This window comes from Acanthochromis polyacanthus, chromosome 19 (genome assembly GCF_021347895.1).
Source record: "Acanthochromis polyacanthus isolate Apoly-LR-REF ecotype Palm Island chromosome 19, KAUST_Apoly_ChrSc, whole genome shotgun sequence".
Classification (NCBI taxonomy): domain Eukaryota; kingdom Metazoa; phylum Chordata; class Actinopteri; family Pomacentridae; genus Acanthochromis; species Acanthochromis polyacanthus.
The window spans coordinates 15,578,633-15,598,433 of NC_067131.1; the positions used below are offsets into that span (position 1 = coordinate 15,578,633).

Consider the following 19,801-nt stretch of genomic DNA (forward strand, 5'->3'; position numbering starts at 1 on the left):
GTCTTCCATTACAGCAACTGGTTGTCACAGGTCAAAAAGACACATGAAGATTTGCTCTGGTCATGTCACAGAGGTGCAACAGTCACTTGATGCTACAGATACCAAATGAATTAACTCCTTTCTGCGTGGTGGGATAACTGGACTTATCTCCAAAGTAAAAAGGGAACAAATAGACTCAAAACAGAGCAGCGAATTCTGGGCTTGGCGTGAAAAATCAATTCCAAATACTTTACTCTTCCCGCTGTTGCTTCTGTTGACTTTGGTCAAGCAGGATTTCAGCCGGATGGTCTGCTCGTGTTTTCTCAATGATACGTCCGTGCATCAAGTTGCTGTCAACTGGTAGTGCCATGATGTGGGAGGGAGGGAGGGAGGGAGGGAGGGAGACAACAAGATAGGGAGAGAAAGAGAAGAGGGGAGGAGAAAAGAGAGAGAGGGAGGGAGGCTGCAAATGGCAGCTTCTGTGACACCACAGGAAGGAGGGAGGGAGAGAGAGAAAGAGAGAGAGAGGAGAGAGAGTGAGCAAGAAACAGTCAGAGGGAGAGAGAGTGTGAGAGAGAGACAACGGCAGTCCAACCAGATCAGATTGCAAAAGACTGATAGAGAGATGTTCAGTTAATAAGCAGTGAGGGGTTATTAGACAGGTTTATGGCAAATGTGAAGGATAGACTTAATTTTAGTAAAAAAATAAAGGATGTGCAGAAGACCCGCTGAAGAAACTGCCTCAAAAAATGGAGATACAAAAACCTGACTTTTCATTTGGATAGTTCTCGTTAAACCTTTTGCACCTGTTTCGCAAGTCCGGCACTGACTGAGCAGCAGCAGCAGCAGCAGCAGCTTGACCCGGGGTTCTGGTGTGGTTCAGCCTGGTCAGAACGGCAATTCGTCCGTGCTCCTGAAAAAGAGAGAGACAAGAGATCAAGCAAGGATGAAGAAATTCAAAGGGGGTCTGTGCCTCGTGCTGAAGATGATGGAGTGGTTTTCTCCAGTATTAGAGTGACACACAAACAAGGAACAGCTGTACAGTGGTGCAGATGCAGATAATGCCTCAGTTTGGTTAACAGGGACACTGGGAGAGAAGATACCAACTGCTACAGCCTGGAGTAGAACAGGTAGAAATAAAGGTAAGACAAGGACGGAAAACTTTACTTCAAACTTTAAACCTGCTTTATAAACAATATCTATCACATGTCATTAGTCTGCAGTTTTATAAAAGCGGTAGTGGAGGGCAATATCATTCTAAACGATTCCCTGTGGAGCACATCCACAGTTAATCTGCTCAGATGTCACACATTCAATGCTATGAATTCATAAATCATTTTCAAAACAGTTGTTGATACAAAGCATGAGTATGAATTAGACTAAACTAGGCACTGAGAGCAAAGGTTTTGTAAACAAAGTGTGACGACTTCATCTTTTTATCGATGCACATATCACCTTGAACTACGAGAAAACACATAAAACTGACCATGCATGTGATGTAAATGCAAACAGCAGAAACGGACACTGAAATCATATCCGTCGTCTGTTTTATTCCAAATCCATTGTGCTGCACCACAGAGCAAAATTACAAATACTGAGTGTTAGCATAGAGCTCACAGCAGAGAAGCTTTTCTGTAGAATGTGTTTGAACAATAAATGATGCTGTTGATTTTTCCACCTTAAAACCCTGTCTTTAGAGTTTACTTCAGATTTTGGGCTGGTCAAGGAGGCCTTTTCTATCCATATAACACCATGACTTTGACAAGCTCCCAGTTACCAAAGGGTTAAAACAAAAAAACTGACATGTACCTAAAAGGGAGACACAGGTCATCCTTAAAAATAATCACTTTGAACAATAAAAATCAGTCCTGAAGTGTGATGGATGAAATTTGAATCCATAGTAACGTAGCTTTCACTTCGATCCAAATTACATCTTGTTCTCTAAGCCAGGTTAGCAGAGAGAGATGACAAAGAAGCGTTTTATTGCATGATAAAAGCATTGCTAAAATGATCAAATAATGAACAATTTACTGAACAGATATTCATTTGGTGACAATCCACTGACAATTAATAAGAGATTAATGATAAATGCTAGTTTTTAAGTAAAATACCTCAACATTTTTCTTCTAAAATGTGGATTGGATTCTTTTCTATATGTTTTTTTTATCATAAATTGAATAGCTGTGCCATTTTTGACCAGACGAATAAGCAGTTTTTAAATATGCTAAACTGTGTGTGGTCATTACATTTCATACAATATATAATGACACTAATTAGCTTGGTTTCAGAATCAATTATTTCAGTTGATAACAAAAACAATTTAACTGCACTCAGCAGAACCTGAAATGTCGTCAAAGTAAACAAACTCTGTCTTGTCTGTATTACATCTTCACAATTCAACTACTACAAATAACTTTAGCACCCAGTGTCCTGGGAGTAGAGGACAGACATGAGTAGGTATTAATGGATAAATGAGCTGCCTCAGATATTGCACTTTCCTGCCAGTCTATAAAGAAATCACTGATGTGCAGGTACAAAAGAGATTGAAGATGAAGAGAATGAATATTATGCAGTGTTGCCTGACAGTTCAATGACCTCATCCTGCTTTTCATCTCAGCTTAGCTCAGTTTGATTCACTTTTATTACCCTAAAGAGAAATTTAATATGCAATAAACAATGTGAACACATAAAAAACAGCACATTTGCCAAAAAGGTACAAACAGGATCTCTCTAGATAGATAGATAGATAGATAGATAGATAGATAGATAGATAGATAGATAGATAGATAGATAGATAGATAGATAGATAGATAGATAGATAGATAGATAGATAGATAGATAGATAGATAGATACACACACATGTCTCTTTCTATAACAGCATCTGTAAAGGCCAGTACTACTATATTTAAAGCTTTAACCAACAGGTCTCTCCTAAAATTGTAAATTGCAGAGTTCAGGTTTAATTTGGCTGATTCAGTCTTTGCACATGGGATCAAATAATTAAAAAACAAACTGCAAAAAATAAAGATCAAAAAGGCCCAGTGAGAAGCTCACATGTGAGGATGATCAATCAGTGGGAACCAGGTGTTTGAACAGTGGAACAGCTACAGGTGCAGCAGGAGAGAGAGAAAAAAGCACTCATTCTGTTCTACTTACGTAGAATACACAAGCTGTTATGACAACGTGAGAAGGTCACTCACTTCTGGAAAGTTTTATCAGTTCTAGATTAACACTTTTTTCAACAGCCGCCTGAGATGGCATCTCAGCACAGAGGATGGCCTACATACACAGTCGAAAAGCCTCCAGGGTTGGTTAGTGTCTAGTTTTACTATTGTTGTCCTTTAGCAGTAACAGCCTTTAAAAATGCCGCTTGTTGCATTACCCTTGAAAACAACAAAAAGCAAGCTGTTAACTAGCTTGTTTAATATATTGCAATCTGACGTTATCTCTGCATGTTAAAGTGGTGTTACTTTCTAGAGGAAAATACTTGTAGGTTACTTGAGACGAGATGAGTTCCGCATGGTGAGCTATAGGAAAATACAATGACATCTGAGCCTTGGCTCTTCCCTCACAATGGCCTTGGGAGGTGGGCCGGGATCGTAGTTCCTCAGTAGCTCAGTTTCCTGTATGCATGTCTTGAGATGAAGTACCCTCTCGCACTCCACTTCATTGTTCCTCCCCAATCCTTTCTATTATTTTGCACATCCAATTATTCATTCTATTCATCCTAATCAGCTGCAAGCTTATCATCTCCCCTAGTCGCCCCTCTCAACTCCCTAAGAACCCATACGGCAGACGAGGTCACAAAAGGTTATGGAATATGGTGCAAATCACTTTCCGTGTTCCTCCTTATAAATCAAAGATGCGCGCTCTTTGGTTATTTTTTTATTCTAGACTAAAGACTAAAACTGGTTCAACTGCAGGTCAAGGTAAAAATTTAAATACAAAAATACGCTATTAGGGGCATTCTTCTGAGAAGTCATCCCACGCTGCTTTTAGTACATTTGTATTGTAGTGTTGTAGTGCTCTAGGAGTCAACAACTAGCAATAAATGACCAATCTATGGTGCCAAAATAAAGAATAATGTCAGCCTACCACCAAAATTCAACTGCAACCACTTCCAGACTGACTGGCACGTCGCTCAATACGAGGACTAACACTAGACAACAACTACATCAACGCACATTGGACAGCAGCACTTTAGTTATATTTAGTTGTTGTCTTTTGTTCATTCCTGTTTTAAAAAAATAATAATTATAACTTCTGAGTAACACCAGCTGTTTTGAGTACTGAGGGTGGAGTTAGTCACTGCAGGTTCATTTAAATAAATAAAAACAACATTAAAGTAGAAGCATTTCTAAAAAAAAAAAAAAAAAATCTTACCTTGTCTGTATATTATCAGCATCACATGCTATTTTTACAATCAATGTAGCTAAAGAACTATGGATTGCCACTTTAATTGCTTAAGATTTATAGTTATTCAGCTGTCAAGTCTATTCGACAGTGATGTACCAAACTATTTGGCTTTTTAAAGAGAACTATCAAATCTATTTAAGACCTGGAAACAAATACTGATCTTTAAGCACAGTGTACGTTTTAATACACAAAGTCTCAGAGGATCAAGCTGATTTTAAGATTTCCATATGCAGCTCCAAAAAAGCTTCTAGAGCACTTGTCTAATGACTCCAAGGATACACAGAGGATTTTTACTTTCATTTGACCAATTCACCAGACACCTGACACTGCACAGCCACACTATGATATGAACACTGCACAACATGAAGGGCTAGTCAGGTCATGTGTGTCATGTGGAGACCAGGATGCACAATGTGAAATGCAGAGATGATATTCAGGCTCAAGATTCATCTCAGTTACATAACACAGTCAGTGTGGCTACTACGTCAGCCCACCTACCATTACATGGATGATCCAAAGAGCACAGACCATATCTGTTAAAGTCAATTTCTAGTTACAGTTAAAAATGATTCGACAAACTATTTTGCCATATTACAAATTTTAACATTTATAAGGATCACTATTTTTAGCATTAACAGCTGTACTCTTTTAGGATTGTATTGTCTTAAAGTCAAAATGGGCACTTGGAAACACAAAAATAGCACATTTAGCTACAGTATGTTTTTGTGATATGGATATATGTTTGACCCGAGGGGACAGTTTTAAGATTGTGTAGGAGGTAATCTGACACTGTATCAGGAGAACTTCCACCTGAAAGCGTGTGAGTGAGGGGGGTATTTAGCGTGAGTTTGCGGCAGACAGCAGGGCACCTGGGATTTGGGAGCGCACATGAGTGAACTGTCAAGTCTTCAGGGCCCAAATCAGAGAGGCAGACACACAACGGATGTGGCCAGGCGATAAAAGCTGTCTGCACCCAGAGGGGCTTCAGTCCAGCTCTCATGGGTAAAACTCCTTAACCCTGAGGCGCAGCATCCAACGGCCAGCCTATCTGCAGCCTGATCGAGGCAATGACTTGACAGCTGTACTGACATATTTCAGATTAATTCAATTCCAAACACACATTGTGACACATACGTTACAAGCATGTGCTTTAAAGTGTCAAGCATATTGCAGGCCTATTCTTGTAATTGCTGTAAGCTAAAGTTTTAGAGTGTAATTACAATGAATGTGTAATACAGGGCATTGCACCAAGGAGAAATCTACTTGCATGGAGCACCTAGGGAAGCAAGTATAAACTTACTGCATCCTCACAACATGATTAATAACACCGCATATTGAACAGAATGGGGTCAAATAGAGTCCTCCTTCCTACATTTCTGTATGTAGCATCTGGAAATGCATGTCCGTGGAATCAGTGGCACACAGAAGTCCCCTAGGAGCTAACACACACAGACACACCACACCTAAGTCTCCTGTTAAAAGTAATGCCGTGAAGGGACAATGGCAAACAGAACAGATAGAAGAGCATAGCTTGCCTGTTGAATGAGTGATAAGTGTATGGCATGCTGCTGATAGACTATAAATACAACCAAGAAGTGCTGAAAATTAACACGATAGCCTTTTCCCAACAAGTATGACAGGCTCCTCGTTTTATAAAACCAGATATGTGCAGCAGCGTGCACAATGGCAATTTTTGTCATTAAATAATAATAAACATCTGGTGTGACTTCGTTTGTCTCCACTGCCAACAGTCTTTACAATTTGACAGAGAAAAGCACAGGAAATGCCATGTGGCAGAATTGGATGTGCTGTGAGGCCAGCTCTTCACTCACCCAGCAGACATCAAAAGACATGAGGACCCTTCAGTGAGGGCCAATTGGGTTTTGAGTCGTGATGTTTAAAGAGAGCAAGATGGCGAGTAGAAGGAGCAGAAAGTAATTGAGGTAATCGGCAATGGGCATACTAACACAACAAATCTTGTACTGAGAAGCGTGACAGGGAAAATCCTCATAGCAATGTTAAAAATACAATAATATTTGACTGCTACACAGTTCTTACAATCCCTGATTCTTCTGCTATGTATATTTGTTATCACACAGATTTGGAAGGAGACAAAATTTAACTGAAGATTTGACTTTAGCAGTATTGAACTGTTGGGTCAGATATTAGAAAATCTTGAAATAAGCAAACAACATATTATCAACATGGTTCATAATGGTTTCATCTATTCCTAAAATTGATCTTGATCAGACATTAAAAATTCAAGTCAGGTTAATCCAATGCAGTTTTTCCATCTAGTTTGTGCTCTAAAACACAGATGGTTCATTTAATATTATATTGGCATCGGTGTCTTTGCTGTGGGCCACTAAATAAACTGTGAGAGTTGACATGAGTGCTACTTATGTAACAGTGTTTTACCATTCATTCATTAAATGCTTTAGATGTAGTTATTTTGGAATGTTTATTACATGTGGTGTGCTTTGACTCTTATGTCAAAGTAAGCTGCTCACACCTGTTCTCTCCTTCTCCTGACACTCTCTGCAGGGACTGGATTAATGCACAAGGCTCCCACCCGGCTCCCGGTCTATGACTCACTAAAATGCAGCCTAGCCCGTGATCACGCTGTGAGAGGCCTTGGTCACACACTGGGACTCCAGGCCTGCCCTTCTGCTCTAACACTGCAGCTGGAGGCGCTGTCAGGAGCATGAGTGTGGGAAGGATCAACCGCTACAGCATTGTGTCATCTGAGGAAGAGGGCCTGCGCCTCACTACCATGCATGGCATGAACGGCTTTGGCAATGGCAAGATCCACACGCGCCGCAAATGCCGCAACCGCTTTGTAAAAAAGAATGGCCAGTGCAATGTGCAGTTTGCCAATATGGACGACAAGTCGCAACGCTACATGGCCGACATCTTCACCACGTGTGTTGATATTCGCTGGCGGTGGATGCTGGTAGTGTTCACTCTTGTGTTTGTCGTCTCCTGGCTGGCCTTTGGTTTAGCCTTTTGGGTCATTGCTCTGCTGCATGGAGATCTGGATAACCCAGCCGGAGATGACAACTTCACTCCATGTGTCCTACAGGTCAATGGATTTGTGGCCGCCTTCCTATTCTCCATTGAAACACAGTCTACTATTGGTTATGGCTACCGCTGCGTTACTGAGGAGTGCCCTGTGGCTGTCTTCATGGTGGTCTTCCAGTCCATAGTTGGCTGCATCATTGACTGTTTCATGATAGGCGCCATCATGGCCAAGATGGCAAGGCCTAAGAAGCGAGCACAAACACTTTTGTTTAGCCACAATGCTGTCATTGCCATGCGGGATGGAAAGCTGTGTCTCATGTGGAGGGTAGGGAATCTTCGCAAGAGCCACATTGTAGAGGCCCATGTCAGAGCACAGCTTATTAAGCCTCGGATAACTGATGAGGGGGAATATATTCCTCTAGACCAGATAGACATTAATGTGGGCTTCGACAAAGGCTTGGACAGGATTTTCTTGGTTTCACCCATCACTATTCTCCATGAGATAGATGAGGAGAGCCCCCTATTTGGAATCAGCAAACAGGACTTGGAGACAGCAGACTTTGAGATTGTTGTCATTTTGGAGGGAATGGTAGAAGCAACCGCCATGACTACGCAGGCTCGCAGCTCCTACTTGGCCTCTGAGGTCCTTTGGGGTCATCGGTTTGAGCCAGTCTTGTTTGAGGAGAAGAACCTGTACAAGGTGGATTACTCTCACTTTCACAAAACCTATGAGGTGCCGTCCACCCCCCGCTGCAGTGCCAAGGACATGGTGGAGAACAAGTTCCTAGTCCCCAGCTCTAATTCCTTCTGCTATGAAAATGAGCTGGCCTTCTTAAATCGGGATGAGGAAGAGGAGGAGGGTGTAGGTGGTGGGAGCAGGGCACTGGCAAATCTCAGTCCAGACCGGAACAGCCGACACGAGTTTGAACGCTTACAGGCCACCAGGGCAATTGATCAAAGGTCATATCGTAGAGAGTCAGAAATATGACCTTTATACACTGACCCTGGGTCAAATTTCAATAACATTATCCAAGGGTAAAAATGCAGAACAATGCAAAGTGCCATAGGAAAAGCTGACAACTGTGAAAGAGTGGAAAACAAATAAGACAACAGTAGAAGGGACTTAACTGGAAGGCACGGGGAAAAGCAAGAGTACACAGCTTAAAACATTGTGGTATGGAATGTCTACAATCAAGGAAAAGGCTAGAGAAAGACCTTCTTCCTTCATGGAAACTTGAATCTTTTTTCACATGGTCATTTTGAGTTAAGAGTGTTTAATGATAGTGCATCAAAATATTATGACAGAAACCTTATAATCAAATAGGTGTAAATACATTTCTTAGGTAAGTTATGTTTTGTGTGCAGTATCAGTTTCCAAAAACACCTCGAAAAAAATAAGAGTTTCTATTTCAACTTGTTCTTGGCCACAGACAATAGTGTTACAAAGCTTCTCTTAAGCCTTTCTCACAATGCTGGACCTGCGTTCAGTGACACATTGAAAATTCATGCACTGCAGCATTCAAACGCACCGAGTCATGATAAAAACATCTGACCATGAGCCACTGAGAACAACACAAGTCAACAATTCATCTTAGCAATGGTAAGGTACCACAATCTAACTCCAACAAAGGGAGAGTTCATAAAATTACTTGCACTATGAAGAACCTTACAGAATGTGCTGAACAGAAATTACACATAATGAACACTATCCATTATCACATAATGCCTCTTCTGAGCCCCCGACATCATGATATTCACATATAATGACATGTACCAACACTGCTAGGAAGTCAGCCAAAACAAAACTCAAGCACAAATGTTGGGCAGCTGACTTAAATAAACAGTCTGTAAGAACACTACAGTTTGATTAGGTAGTTTTAGCTTATTTAAATCAGGAAATAAATATCTGCAATTTGTAATCCCACAAAGAAATGCACCTTATAGTATACCTTTACTTTTGCAACTTATCTAACAAACTAAGTTGAACTAAAACCTGTGTGTCGGCAGTCATTAACGTGTGTTTTTCATTCAGTACAGAGATTAAGACAAACTGGCATGAACTGATCCGACAGAGTGTATATTTGTTCTCTATAAAAATTGATCTATGCATAGAAGCCGTATCAGGGGACAGACATTCTACTGAGTTCTGAGATGAAATTACGTAATACCGTTGCTTTAAACAACACCCAAGATAAACAGCCTGAAACTTAGAGGGAAAAAGGAATTTTTAAGAAGAGCTGTTTTGTTTATCAAATCTCTCTCTGACCAGAGTTAAATTAAACTGATAGCACATCTTGTTGTATTTGTTTGGCCAAAGAGTAGTCCTGACATCAAGCCACATAGGTGTTTCTGTCCACCCCAGGGGAACCTATATCAATTGTTAAATGGCCAATATACAAGATACAAGACACAAACATGACAAGGACAGATGTATCTATAACACTTCATGTTATCCTAATAAAGTTAGAATAGTTCAAATGTATAGACAAACTCACAGTAGCTGCTCCCACATGTCTGTTCATTATGAATCAACAGTGGCTAAGTGGCCTTTATATTGTTACTTAGAGAGCTCACTTGTTTATAGAATAATTACAGGAAAACATGTTACTAATTTATTGTCTGACAAAATATTCCCTTAATTAGGCTGAAATGAGTATATAGATATAGACAAGCAACATTAAAACACAGAAAAAACTGCTTCCTCTTTTTACATTACTTGATTCTTGCATTTACACAAATCACAAACTGTAGACAGCTCAGTGCATTTGAGCAATATGCTAATATGAAGAGTGAAGACACTGGAACAAGTTCTGAACGGAAGCAATAAACACTGAAGCACAATTTTTTTGAATCAATGGTAATAAACATATTCTTCATGATTCCCTGGTAATACACCGAACATACATATTTAGATATCTCAATTCACACGACAAGTGAAAGGCATGGTGCAAGGAGAATGACCATACAATGCTTCTGTTTTTATTGTACTTGTATGCATATGATTTTGCTGATTTGATACCAAAGTAATTGAGTGTAGCTCAGACCGAGATTTTGAAATGATTGTTCCCTTGGTAATCCCCCAAACCAGTTTAGACTGATGGTGATATAGACAGGTAGCAATATTCTACAATGGTGTTTGTTTCCATTTTGCAAATGGTTTCTCTGTAGATTTAAAGAATTTCTAGAAAAATATGCCATTCATTAAAACAAGTCCCAGTTGAGTCAAAACAAAAAAACAAACCAAGGCAAATTTAAGTTGTACCGAGATTTATTTGATATCACTATATATTGTAGTTTAAAAAACAAATGTATTATGCATGACAATGTTGGTATTGACAAGGGAAATAGCATTCAAAAATGGTCCCTTCTTCTAGATACCTTGTCAGAGTATATTATTCAAACCCCATGATGTTCACGTTGCAACAAATTATTAATTGAGTTCAGCTTATATATTACCTCACTAAAACATGGATGTCATGTTCCTATGAAAGAATTTTAGTAAATTTCCACATATAAAAATAATTTATATGTAAAGAAGTAAGTTTTAGAATCTGATGAAAAGGTGTAACATGAAAACTAAGAGGAGAACCATGAAATGGTTGTTATGTTGGTCATAATGACTAATATTTTCCTAATAGTCATTTAACTCTAGTGATATGTTTGAGTCTATGATATTTCTTGGCTACATGTTGCTTTTTTAGAAAAAAAAATGTAGGATGTAGTAAAATCTAAATAGAACTTTTGGCTGATAAGTGAAGCATTCTGTATCCAACCCCAACATTTATCCTCAATACCTTCTGGGAAGGTTATGTACGATGATGTGTGAAGCCTCTGCACCAACTCAAAGTTTCAGAGGTGAAAAAGGTGAAGAGTCAACAGCTTCTACGCTGCATCACTGAAATGGATAGCTCAATCATTTCTACTTTTTTCAAAGATTGTTTTAGCTTTGATGTTTCCCATCCGAGCTCTTAAAGAAGCGCACATAAATCACCAAGGTTTTAGCTAGATATGAAGGTTTATAGTGTAAAAATCATAGAGATGTTATAAATTGATAATAGGGAGCAGCCAGGCTGAACAAACCTGCTTATTTTTATACAAAGTTCTTTTTGATAGAATACAGCAATCAATATTTATCTGTTTTACCAGAGTACTATAATGAAATCACCATTAAGAGGCAAAATATAATACTTGTCTTAGTTTCAATTCTTTAAGTTCTGTTTTTTCTTTCTGCACAGAATCTCATCATTAAACAGGTATTTCTCTTAAAGGGATGATTGGAAAAACTTTTGACCTCTGTAGAAGTCTTCCTATGTCCAGCACAATGTCTACTGGGCTTTTGATTTTAATTCAAAGTCATTTAAATTATTCAATTAAAAAACTAACTGTGAAAAAACACTGTTTTTATCTCTTTTGTTGAAAGTGCTACACCAGTGTGTGCTGTATTAAAATGTAATACTGACCGAAACCCTGGATTTCCTCAGGCTTGGCTAATCAATGGACAAAGTGGTAGCTGAAGTAATACATCACCGTGAGGGTTGGTTTAAGACGAGAGATCAAGCTTCGTGTCACCACAGTCAGATGACTTACTGGTCTTGGGCCAATTATTCAAGAAGGCTCATCAATTAATCACTGTGACACACAAATAACCAGTGCGGCCAGGGGCCTTTTGGCCCTGTGGACCTGGCCAAGAGGAATGTAGCTGACTTTGTCAGATCAATTGGGTAACAAAACCAGAGAAATCATTATTACTCTTCTACCCCCACATGAACGAAGCCTTAATGTTTTCAAACCTTAAATTTCACTATGTGTCTTTTTCACAGTACACTTTTTGATACGGAACAGTACAAAAAAACAAAACAAATAAGATTAATGATGGTTGAATTCCATTTATCTGCTTTACTTTCAGGGTCCTGGTATTATCATCAGTAACACTGTCATTTGCTTGCTAGGACAAGTCAAAATCTCTGCTGTGAAAAAAAGCCTCCAGCAAGTCACTTCACATGCATTCACACTTCAAAGTAGTGTGGTCAAAATTGGATATTTCTGATAATGATATTTTAAATGTTGCAAATTTAATATATACATTCTGAATGAAATGAATTACTGCCAATTATAGTAGCAAGCAGGAAATCTTACATGCAAATATAAACTTGAGAGTTTTTCTGGGTAACAAACTATGGAACGGTGACACTACTTCTAAATGACCTAACACGTGTCTTTGGCATCAATTTGTGATAAGCTAATATTAGCCATCATCACAATTTTTCAACTCTACAGCAAATGGTTTGAAATGGAAGGGAATTTATTACATAAAGTTAGACTAAAGACTACGTCCTTCAAGACAGATGATTGATGCAATTTTTTTAAAGGAACACAATACAAAACAGGTTCTAATGAGATGTAGAGCACACAGCATGGGATTAAAAAAAGCAGAAATGATAAACATAGTATAAACATTAATATAAAACATATATGACAAGGCATTCATGCACACGAAAGATCTATGATTAAATGTCTACAATCGTATTTCTGTAGCTAGGCTACCTTGGAGTAAAGAGCAGAAGAAACATGATAGTATTGCAAGCTATTACAATGCCGTCATCTGCACCACTGAACAAAATTTTTTCTGGATATGACAAATTCCGAATTGTTTGCACAAGGTCTGTGGCCATTGGTTCTTTTTAAATAATTCAGGTTGGGGTGATTAAGTCACCCACAGTGAGTGACAGATGTAAGATTAACATGCTGGCCACTGGCTGTGCTGAGCTCAGGCATTGGGTCTCGGCACTAACTGACACTGGCATCACAGAGGCTATGCTGGAAGCTTTTGCCAAGTTTGATTATGTAACACGGCCCGTGTATGTCAGGCTTTGTGTGACTTGCTATCACACACATAAAATAAAAGCTTTCAGGATTAGTGGTGGATGGCGTCCCTAATGCATGAGAGCATTATAGATTTTTTTCATCAGGGCAGCATGGGTCGTAGAACTCAGAATTTGACTTAACGAGAAAAAGGAGCTATGATGTCAAATTGGTGAAGTGTCACGCTAGGATTAGACATCAAGAGGTCCTGGATAATTAAGAGCATGTCAGGATAAACTGCCCTGCAATTGAGATGGGTGCTATATAATCCCAAATACACGCCATACAAATGGGATGGAAGCAGTCTATAGGGTTTGAGAGACTATGACATCAGCAAGTACAATCCCACTGAATTCTTGTTATGCTAAGTATTTCAGGGCCTAAATTTATCCTTGCCCACTGTTAATCACAATTTGCTTCGCCCGATAGGGTCAGAGTTACAGGAAGCAAAGCTGGTATGGGTGCTTTTTGTTGCTAGATTTAGTTGGGAAGGTAAACAAAAGTGTAAAACAGACTGAAAATTACCTTTTTATAACCCCATCTTTCAGACAGAAATTGATTTATTAGCAGTTGTCTCTATCACAGAGCTGCGAGTGCCACTGGTGCACCAGCCTCTCCCCTCACACTCACAGCTCCTGCAAATAAACCTATTAATTACCATATGGAGGCTGTTGCCACGTAACCCACTGGCCGAAAGAGGGGAAAAAAGAACAGTGCAGCTGGGGAGCAAATCAGACATAGATAGATAGATAGATAGATAGATAGATAGATAGATAGATAGATAGATAGATAGATAGATAGATAGATAGATAGATAGATAGATAGATAGATAGATAGATAGATAGATAGATAGATAGATAGATAGATAGATAGATAGATAGATAGATAGATAGATAGATAGATAAAAAATGTTGCATGATTTTGAAAGTTTGATATTCCTCCTCTACCAAGCTTCTGGAAACTGGGAGTCATCTATGGCATCATCTTTACATGTCATCTCCTCAACACCTTTTGCACTCATGCAGCCATGTGCTATCACACTCTCACCTCCACGCTTCACTGTCGGAAGTAAGCATTCACCTTGGTATTACTTATCAGGCAGACACCAAAAATGCTGGACCCCATCTGAAGTAACCAAATGTATTTTGGTCTCATTTGACTAAAGAATGTATTTTTCAGAGCTACATTCTGCAAGAACAGCAGTGTCCCTAATGTCAGTTTAGGAGAACGATCACTTTGGCTTTGATTAGTGTTACTACTATACCTCCTTATTACTGCTGCAACTGTGTTTCTATTGATTCTTAGGTGGGTATAGATCTTTCTATATCATTTTGCATCTTTGTAAAGGCTCCAAAAAGATTTTCATTTCTTTTGGAAATTCTTTTCCACATGAAGAGCAGTCACGCAGACAGACACAGGCTATAGGTCTAAAATTCAGAAAGTTCTAATGTGAACACGTAATTTTAGAACAATATTTATGCAGCTGGACTAATTGGAAATCACAGGTGTATTCAGTTCCGTTTTAGTAAGCACAAGTTTTCTACACTCAACAAAAATATAAACACAACACTTTTGTTTTTGCTCCATTTTTTATGAGATGAACTCAAAGATCTAAAACTGTTTCCACATACACAATATCCCCATTTCTCTCGAATATAGTTCACAAATCTGTCTAAATCTGTGACAGTGAGCACTTCTCCTTTGCTGAGATAATCCATCCCACCTCACAGGTGTTCCATATCAAGATGCTGATTAGACACCATGATTAGTGCACAGGTGTGCCTTAGACTGCCCACAATAAAAGGCCACTCTGAAAGGTGCAGTTTGTTTTATTCAGTGGCTATGCGAAGTTGCTGGATATTAGCGGGAACTGGTACACGCTGTCGTATACGCCGATCCAGAGCATCCCAAACATGCTCAATGGGTGACATGTCCGGTGAGTATGCTGGCCATGCAAGAACTGGGACGTTTTCAGCTTCCAAGAATTGTGTACAGATCCATGCAACATGGGGCCGTGCATTATCCTGCTGCAACATGAGGTGATGTTCTTGGATGTATGGCACAACAATGGCCCTCAGGATCTCGTCACGGTATCTCTGTGCATTCAAAATGCCATCAATAAAATGCACCTGTGTTCTTGGTCCATAACAGACGCCTGCTCATACCATAACCCCACCGCCACCATGGGCCACTCCATCCACAACACTGACATCAGAAAACCGCTCACCCACACGACGTCACACACGCTGTCTGCCATCTGCCCTGAACAGTGTAAACCGGGATTCATCCGTGAAGAGAACACCTCTCCAACGTGCTAGACGCCATCGATGTGAGCATTTGCCCACTCAAGTCGGTTACGACGACAAACTGGAGTCAGGCCGAGACCCCGATGAGGATGACGAGCATGCAGATGAGCTTCCCTGAGACGGTTTCCGACAGTTTGTGCAGAAATTCTTTGGTTATGCAAAGCGATTGTTTCAGCAGCTGTCTGAGTGGCTGGTCTCAGACCATCTTGGAGGTGAACATGCTGGATGTGGAGGTCCTGGGCTGGTGTGGTTACACGTGGTCTGTGGTTGTGAGGCTGGTTGGATGTACTGCCAAATTCTCTGAAACGCCTTTGGAGACAGCTTATGGTAGAGAAATGAACATTCAATACACCAGCAACAGCTCTGGTTGACATTCCTGCTGTCAGCATGCCAATTGCACGCTCCCTCAAATCTGTGGCATTGTGCTGTGTGATAAAACTGCACCTTTCAGAGTGTCCTTTTATTGTGGGCAGTCTAAGGCACACCTGTGCACTAATCATGGTGTCTAATCAGCATCTTGATATGGCACACCTGTGAGGTGGGATGGATTATCTCAGCAAAGGAGAAGTGCTCACTATCACAGATTTAGACAGATTTGTCAACAATATTTGAGAGAAATGGTGATATTGTGTATGTGGAAAAAGTTTTAGATCTTTGAGTTCATCTCATAAAAAATGGGAGCAAAAACAAAAGTGTTGAGTGTAACTTGTGTTTCAGTGATCCCAGGTCTATTCGCTTTAGTTATATTCTGTTTTTATTTTGGAGCCTGTATTTTCAATATAATCTCTCCAAAGTATTTCATTTTAATTGTGAAATACTTTGTGAGGGGAAAACCTGTACTTGTCATCTTAAAATAATTGCAATTATTCAGAGTATTGCAATTTGAATCATTTGACATTTAGGGATGTTGCACTTCTGTTGTATACTGTAGATAGCTGTGATGATTTTACGTCATCGAGGCATTGTGTGTAAATTACGCAACAGCAAATCTCATGATCAGGATCCCATGGGAACGTCCCTTCTGTGACTCCCAGGGAACAGTTGATTGAGCCAGCTGGGGTCTGGACTCAGGCATTTGCTCACATGATATAAAACAAAAACTGTTGCACCTACTAAAGTCTTTGAGAGTCAATTAACGGATATGAACAGATACAAAAAAGGGCCCGAGCGGGCTCTTTGCCAGCTAGCCCACATAGACCAGTTATAATTAATGCTGGAGCAAACTCCCCGTAGCCTGAACCGCTGATGACAGTAAAATGAGGGGAAACTGTGTTGAAGGGGCTATATTAAGCTCCTCAGTGTCAAACCACATGTGGCTCTGTAGCTCATACTTTCACTGCTAGAAGTATTCCCAGTTAGTTCCTGTGATAGTATCTCTCACTCAAAGATAGCTAAGAAAGTCTGAGATCTGTGCTACTATAGCACTGCCCAGAATGTATATAGATATTTCTATAGTGCTACAAATGGGCCACACATTATGAAACCGGAATCCAATTCAATCTATTCATATCTATTGTAAGTGCAAAATGAAATGTTTTGCTGTTATGGCAAATGATGCAAGATAGTCATGGCTGGTAAAAAAAAGAAAAGATCAAATATGACAGCAATAATAGAATCCAGAATTCTATATATACATTATTGTGACTGTACTGAAATACAAAATAAGTTATTCTATAAAGAGATAAAGACATTTTGTATGTCAACATACCGGCTTCAGTTAGAAAATATAATAATAAAACTAGAGTTGACAAAAAGTGTGAACTGATCCTTTTACGATCCTAAAATGTGACGAGATTTTATCCAGTGAATGTTTCGCAGCCTGTTGCCCAAATGGAACAGACACCACAGCCTTGTACTACCCACGCTTTTCCTTGTGTAAAAAGCCCAGTGGTGTTGTCTTTTAGCTGTCAGCAGTGCCCAAATACGCATCAAAAGACTGCACCCATTTTCTAAGAAGCGCAGAAGGGTAACCTTGGTTGATGGCATCATTCTATCACCCACAACACCTTCACCCTGCCAACCACAACCTACTTTTGGCCTCTTTTCGGGAAGATATTTTGACCAGTCACAGTAGGGAAAATAATAAAAATTAAAGTACAATTTCACCCCCAGCTGTTAGCCTAAGTCCAAAGTGGGCGAGAGGTTGATGAGGGGACAGGCATAGATGTATGAGGCAGGAGTTACTCTTTGACATCCCCAGGACAGAGAAAAATGGGGAGCGCCACAGAATTTGTCACACCTACGTTACAGAGGGCTCTTTTGAGATAGTGGGTTTTCCCCTCCAGAATTTCTTGAAGCAGACATTATTGTGCTGGAGGACCATGCTGATTTTCCACCATATGAACTGTTTCTTTCTCTTGAAAGCTGCAATCGGAACACACACAATGTACAGAGAACATCTGAAAACGTCAAACAAGTTCCTACAGTGAAAAACAGTGTGGTGTCAGCACTGGCTTTTCCCTGACTTTGTTACAAACTGTTTAAAAGAGTGGATGGTATGTTGAGCTATGAAAACACAATTTTTTTTTTTTTTAATTTGCTAGAAATGTCAACATTTATGCCATCATGGATGTTTTTCATCACAGGAGAGTCACACCATTTTGTTTTAATTGTGCAGTTCCCTTTAAATAATGGCTGTATTCCATTTAGTTTCACTGTCACGCTGTTAATATTACCTCCAGTGTTGCTTAAAGTATTCATTTGTATTTATCATACTACCACTGGAGGTCATCTAATTTTGAAATCTTTCAGTTGGTTACTGCAGCTTTGACGAGAGATATTTGCAACCACATGTTCCTGTCTCTCACTTCTTATTAATAATAATCATAATCTCTACACCGATGACGTAGTCAGTGGAGTTCTAACCTGAGAGCGGAACCGTGTGCAACATTAAACGTGCCAACACATTATGTGCCTTATCTTCAATCGGAGACAGCAGGTGCCTCTAGTCTATCCTGATTCATGAAGCAACATGAATGGACAACCTGAGGGGACATGAAGGGGCCACTTTCATTTCCTGACTCTGAACCCTTGGTAATTATCTCTGTGTGCCTAAAGGCCCTCAGCGTGTCTTAAAGGAAGAGAGAATGAAAGACATTAAAAAAACAGAATAGCCTTACTGTAACAGATAGAAAGTTGTACAACAGCTTAGAGACATGGGCATGAAATATTAATTCTATTTACTTCCAATATTTTACAAGTATTATCCTCTTCTGCATCTCTGAGAAGACCACACAAGCAGATGTTTTATGGCTCAGTTACTAATTCCCTGTAATGAATTTGATAAACTGCTTGCACAAAACACAAAGAAAAATGCAATCCATGAAGTTTAAACGTTATTTGCTGAGGTTTTAGACGATAACTGTTGTTTAGGTCAGTACAATGGTGCTCAAAGGTACAAAAGAAAGAGCCGGTAAGATCATATTTGGGAGACTGCAAAACATCTTGCCAATAATTGTCAAAATAAACATTACCAGAATATATTGCGAATGGTGTCTTCCTTCTAAAAATGAGACAATTGAGAGACTTTGAATCACGCTGCGGTCATTTGAGAGACTTTGAGTAACACAAACTGAATGTTAGGGAGTCCCATTGTATTAGGATAAGGCAATAGCCTCAAACTTACATCATACGATCACACAGGAGAAAAATGACAGTCAGCAAAATTGGGTTTGTCCCAGCAGTGAAGTCATGAGAACAGACACAGAGCTGTGACTACAGACTCTCTGCTCTCCCCTGGGGAAGACTCAAATCTGTCAGCACCCTTTGCTAATGTAGCTCACTGTGGAAGGCAAAAGAGAAAAGATCCTTGTCCCAAGCTACTCCTCCACACACACATGTGCCTCACAACCTCAATACACCTCCAGCTCTAGCCTACCTACACTATGCCAGGATGCATGGATCATCTCTTCATGGCTGGCATCCCTCTGTCCCTGGACACAGACCTCACTCCGGCCAGGATATCGTCTCCAGTGTCAAGCAGAATGAAGGTCTTTGTTGTTGCAGACTCAATACAGGATCTTCACTTGCAGAATTAGCTGGGAGGTTTTGATATGGAGAACAGTATCCTTATTAACACAAGCAACTCAGTGCAAAAGTGAAAAAGAGACTTTAAAAAAAAAAAACTCAGCAGATCATGCTTGAGTAGAACCTTTTATATGACAAACAGCTTCAGTACTGTTCTAACCAAAATGTGGTTTGCTGGGATTTCTGTTAT

The 19,801-nt window shown here is 39.7% G+C and overlaps 1 protein-coding gene across 1 annotated transcript; it reads left to right on the forward strand.

Moving 5' to 3' along the window:
- Positions 1 to 496: 496 nt before the first annotated feature.
- Positions 497 to 11,810, forward strand: kcnj12a (potassium inwardly rectifying channel subfamily J member 12a). The gene is made up of 2 exons (XM_022212612.2): positions 497 to 1,121; positions 6,941 to 11,810. The coding sequence occupies exon 2, from the start codon at positions 7,101 to 7,103 to the stop codon at positions 8,403 to 8,405; it is 1,305 nt and encodes a 434-aa protein (XP_022068304.2). The 5' UTR covers positions 497 to 1,121; positions 6,941 to 7,100; the 3' UTR covers positions 8,406 to 11,810.
- The last annotated feature ends 7,991 nt before the right edge of the window (positions 11,811 to 19,801 follow it).

Bases quoted from the DNA above. Each gene is read 5' to 3' on its own strand.
- kcnj12a (XM_022212612.2), top strand. From the start codon at position 7,101: ATGAGTGTGGGAAGGATCAACCGCTACAGCATTGTGTCATCTGAGGAA.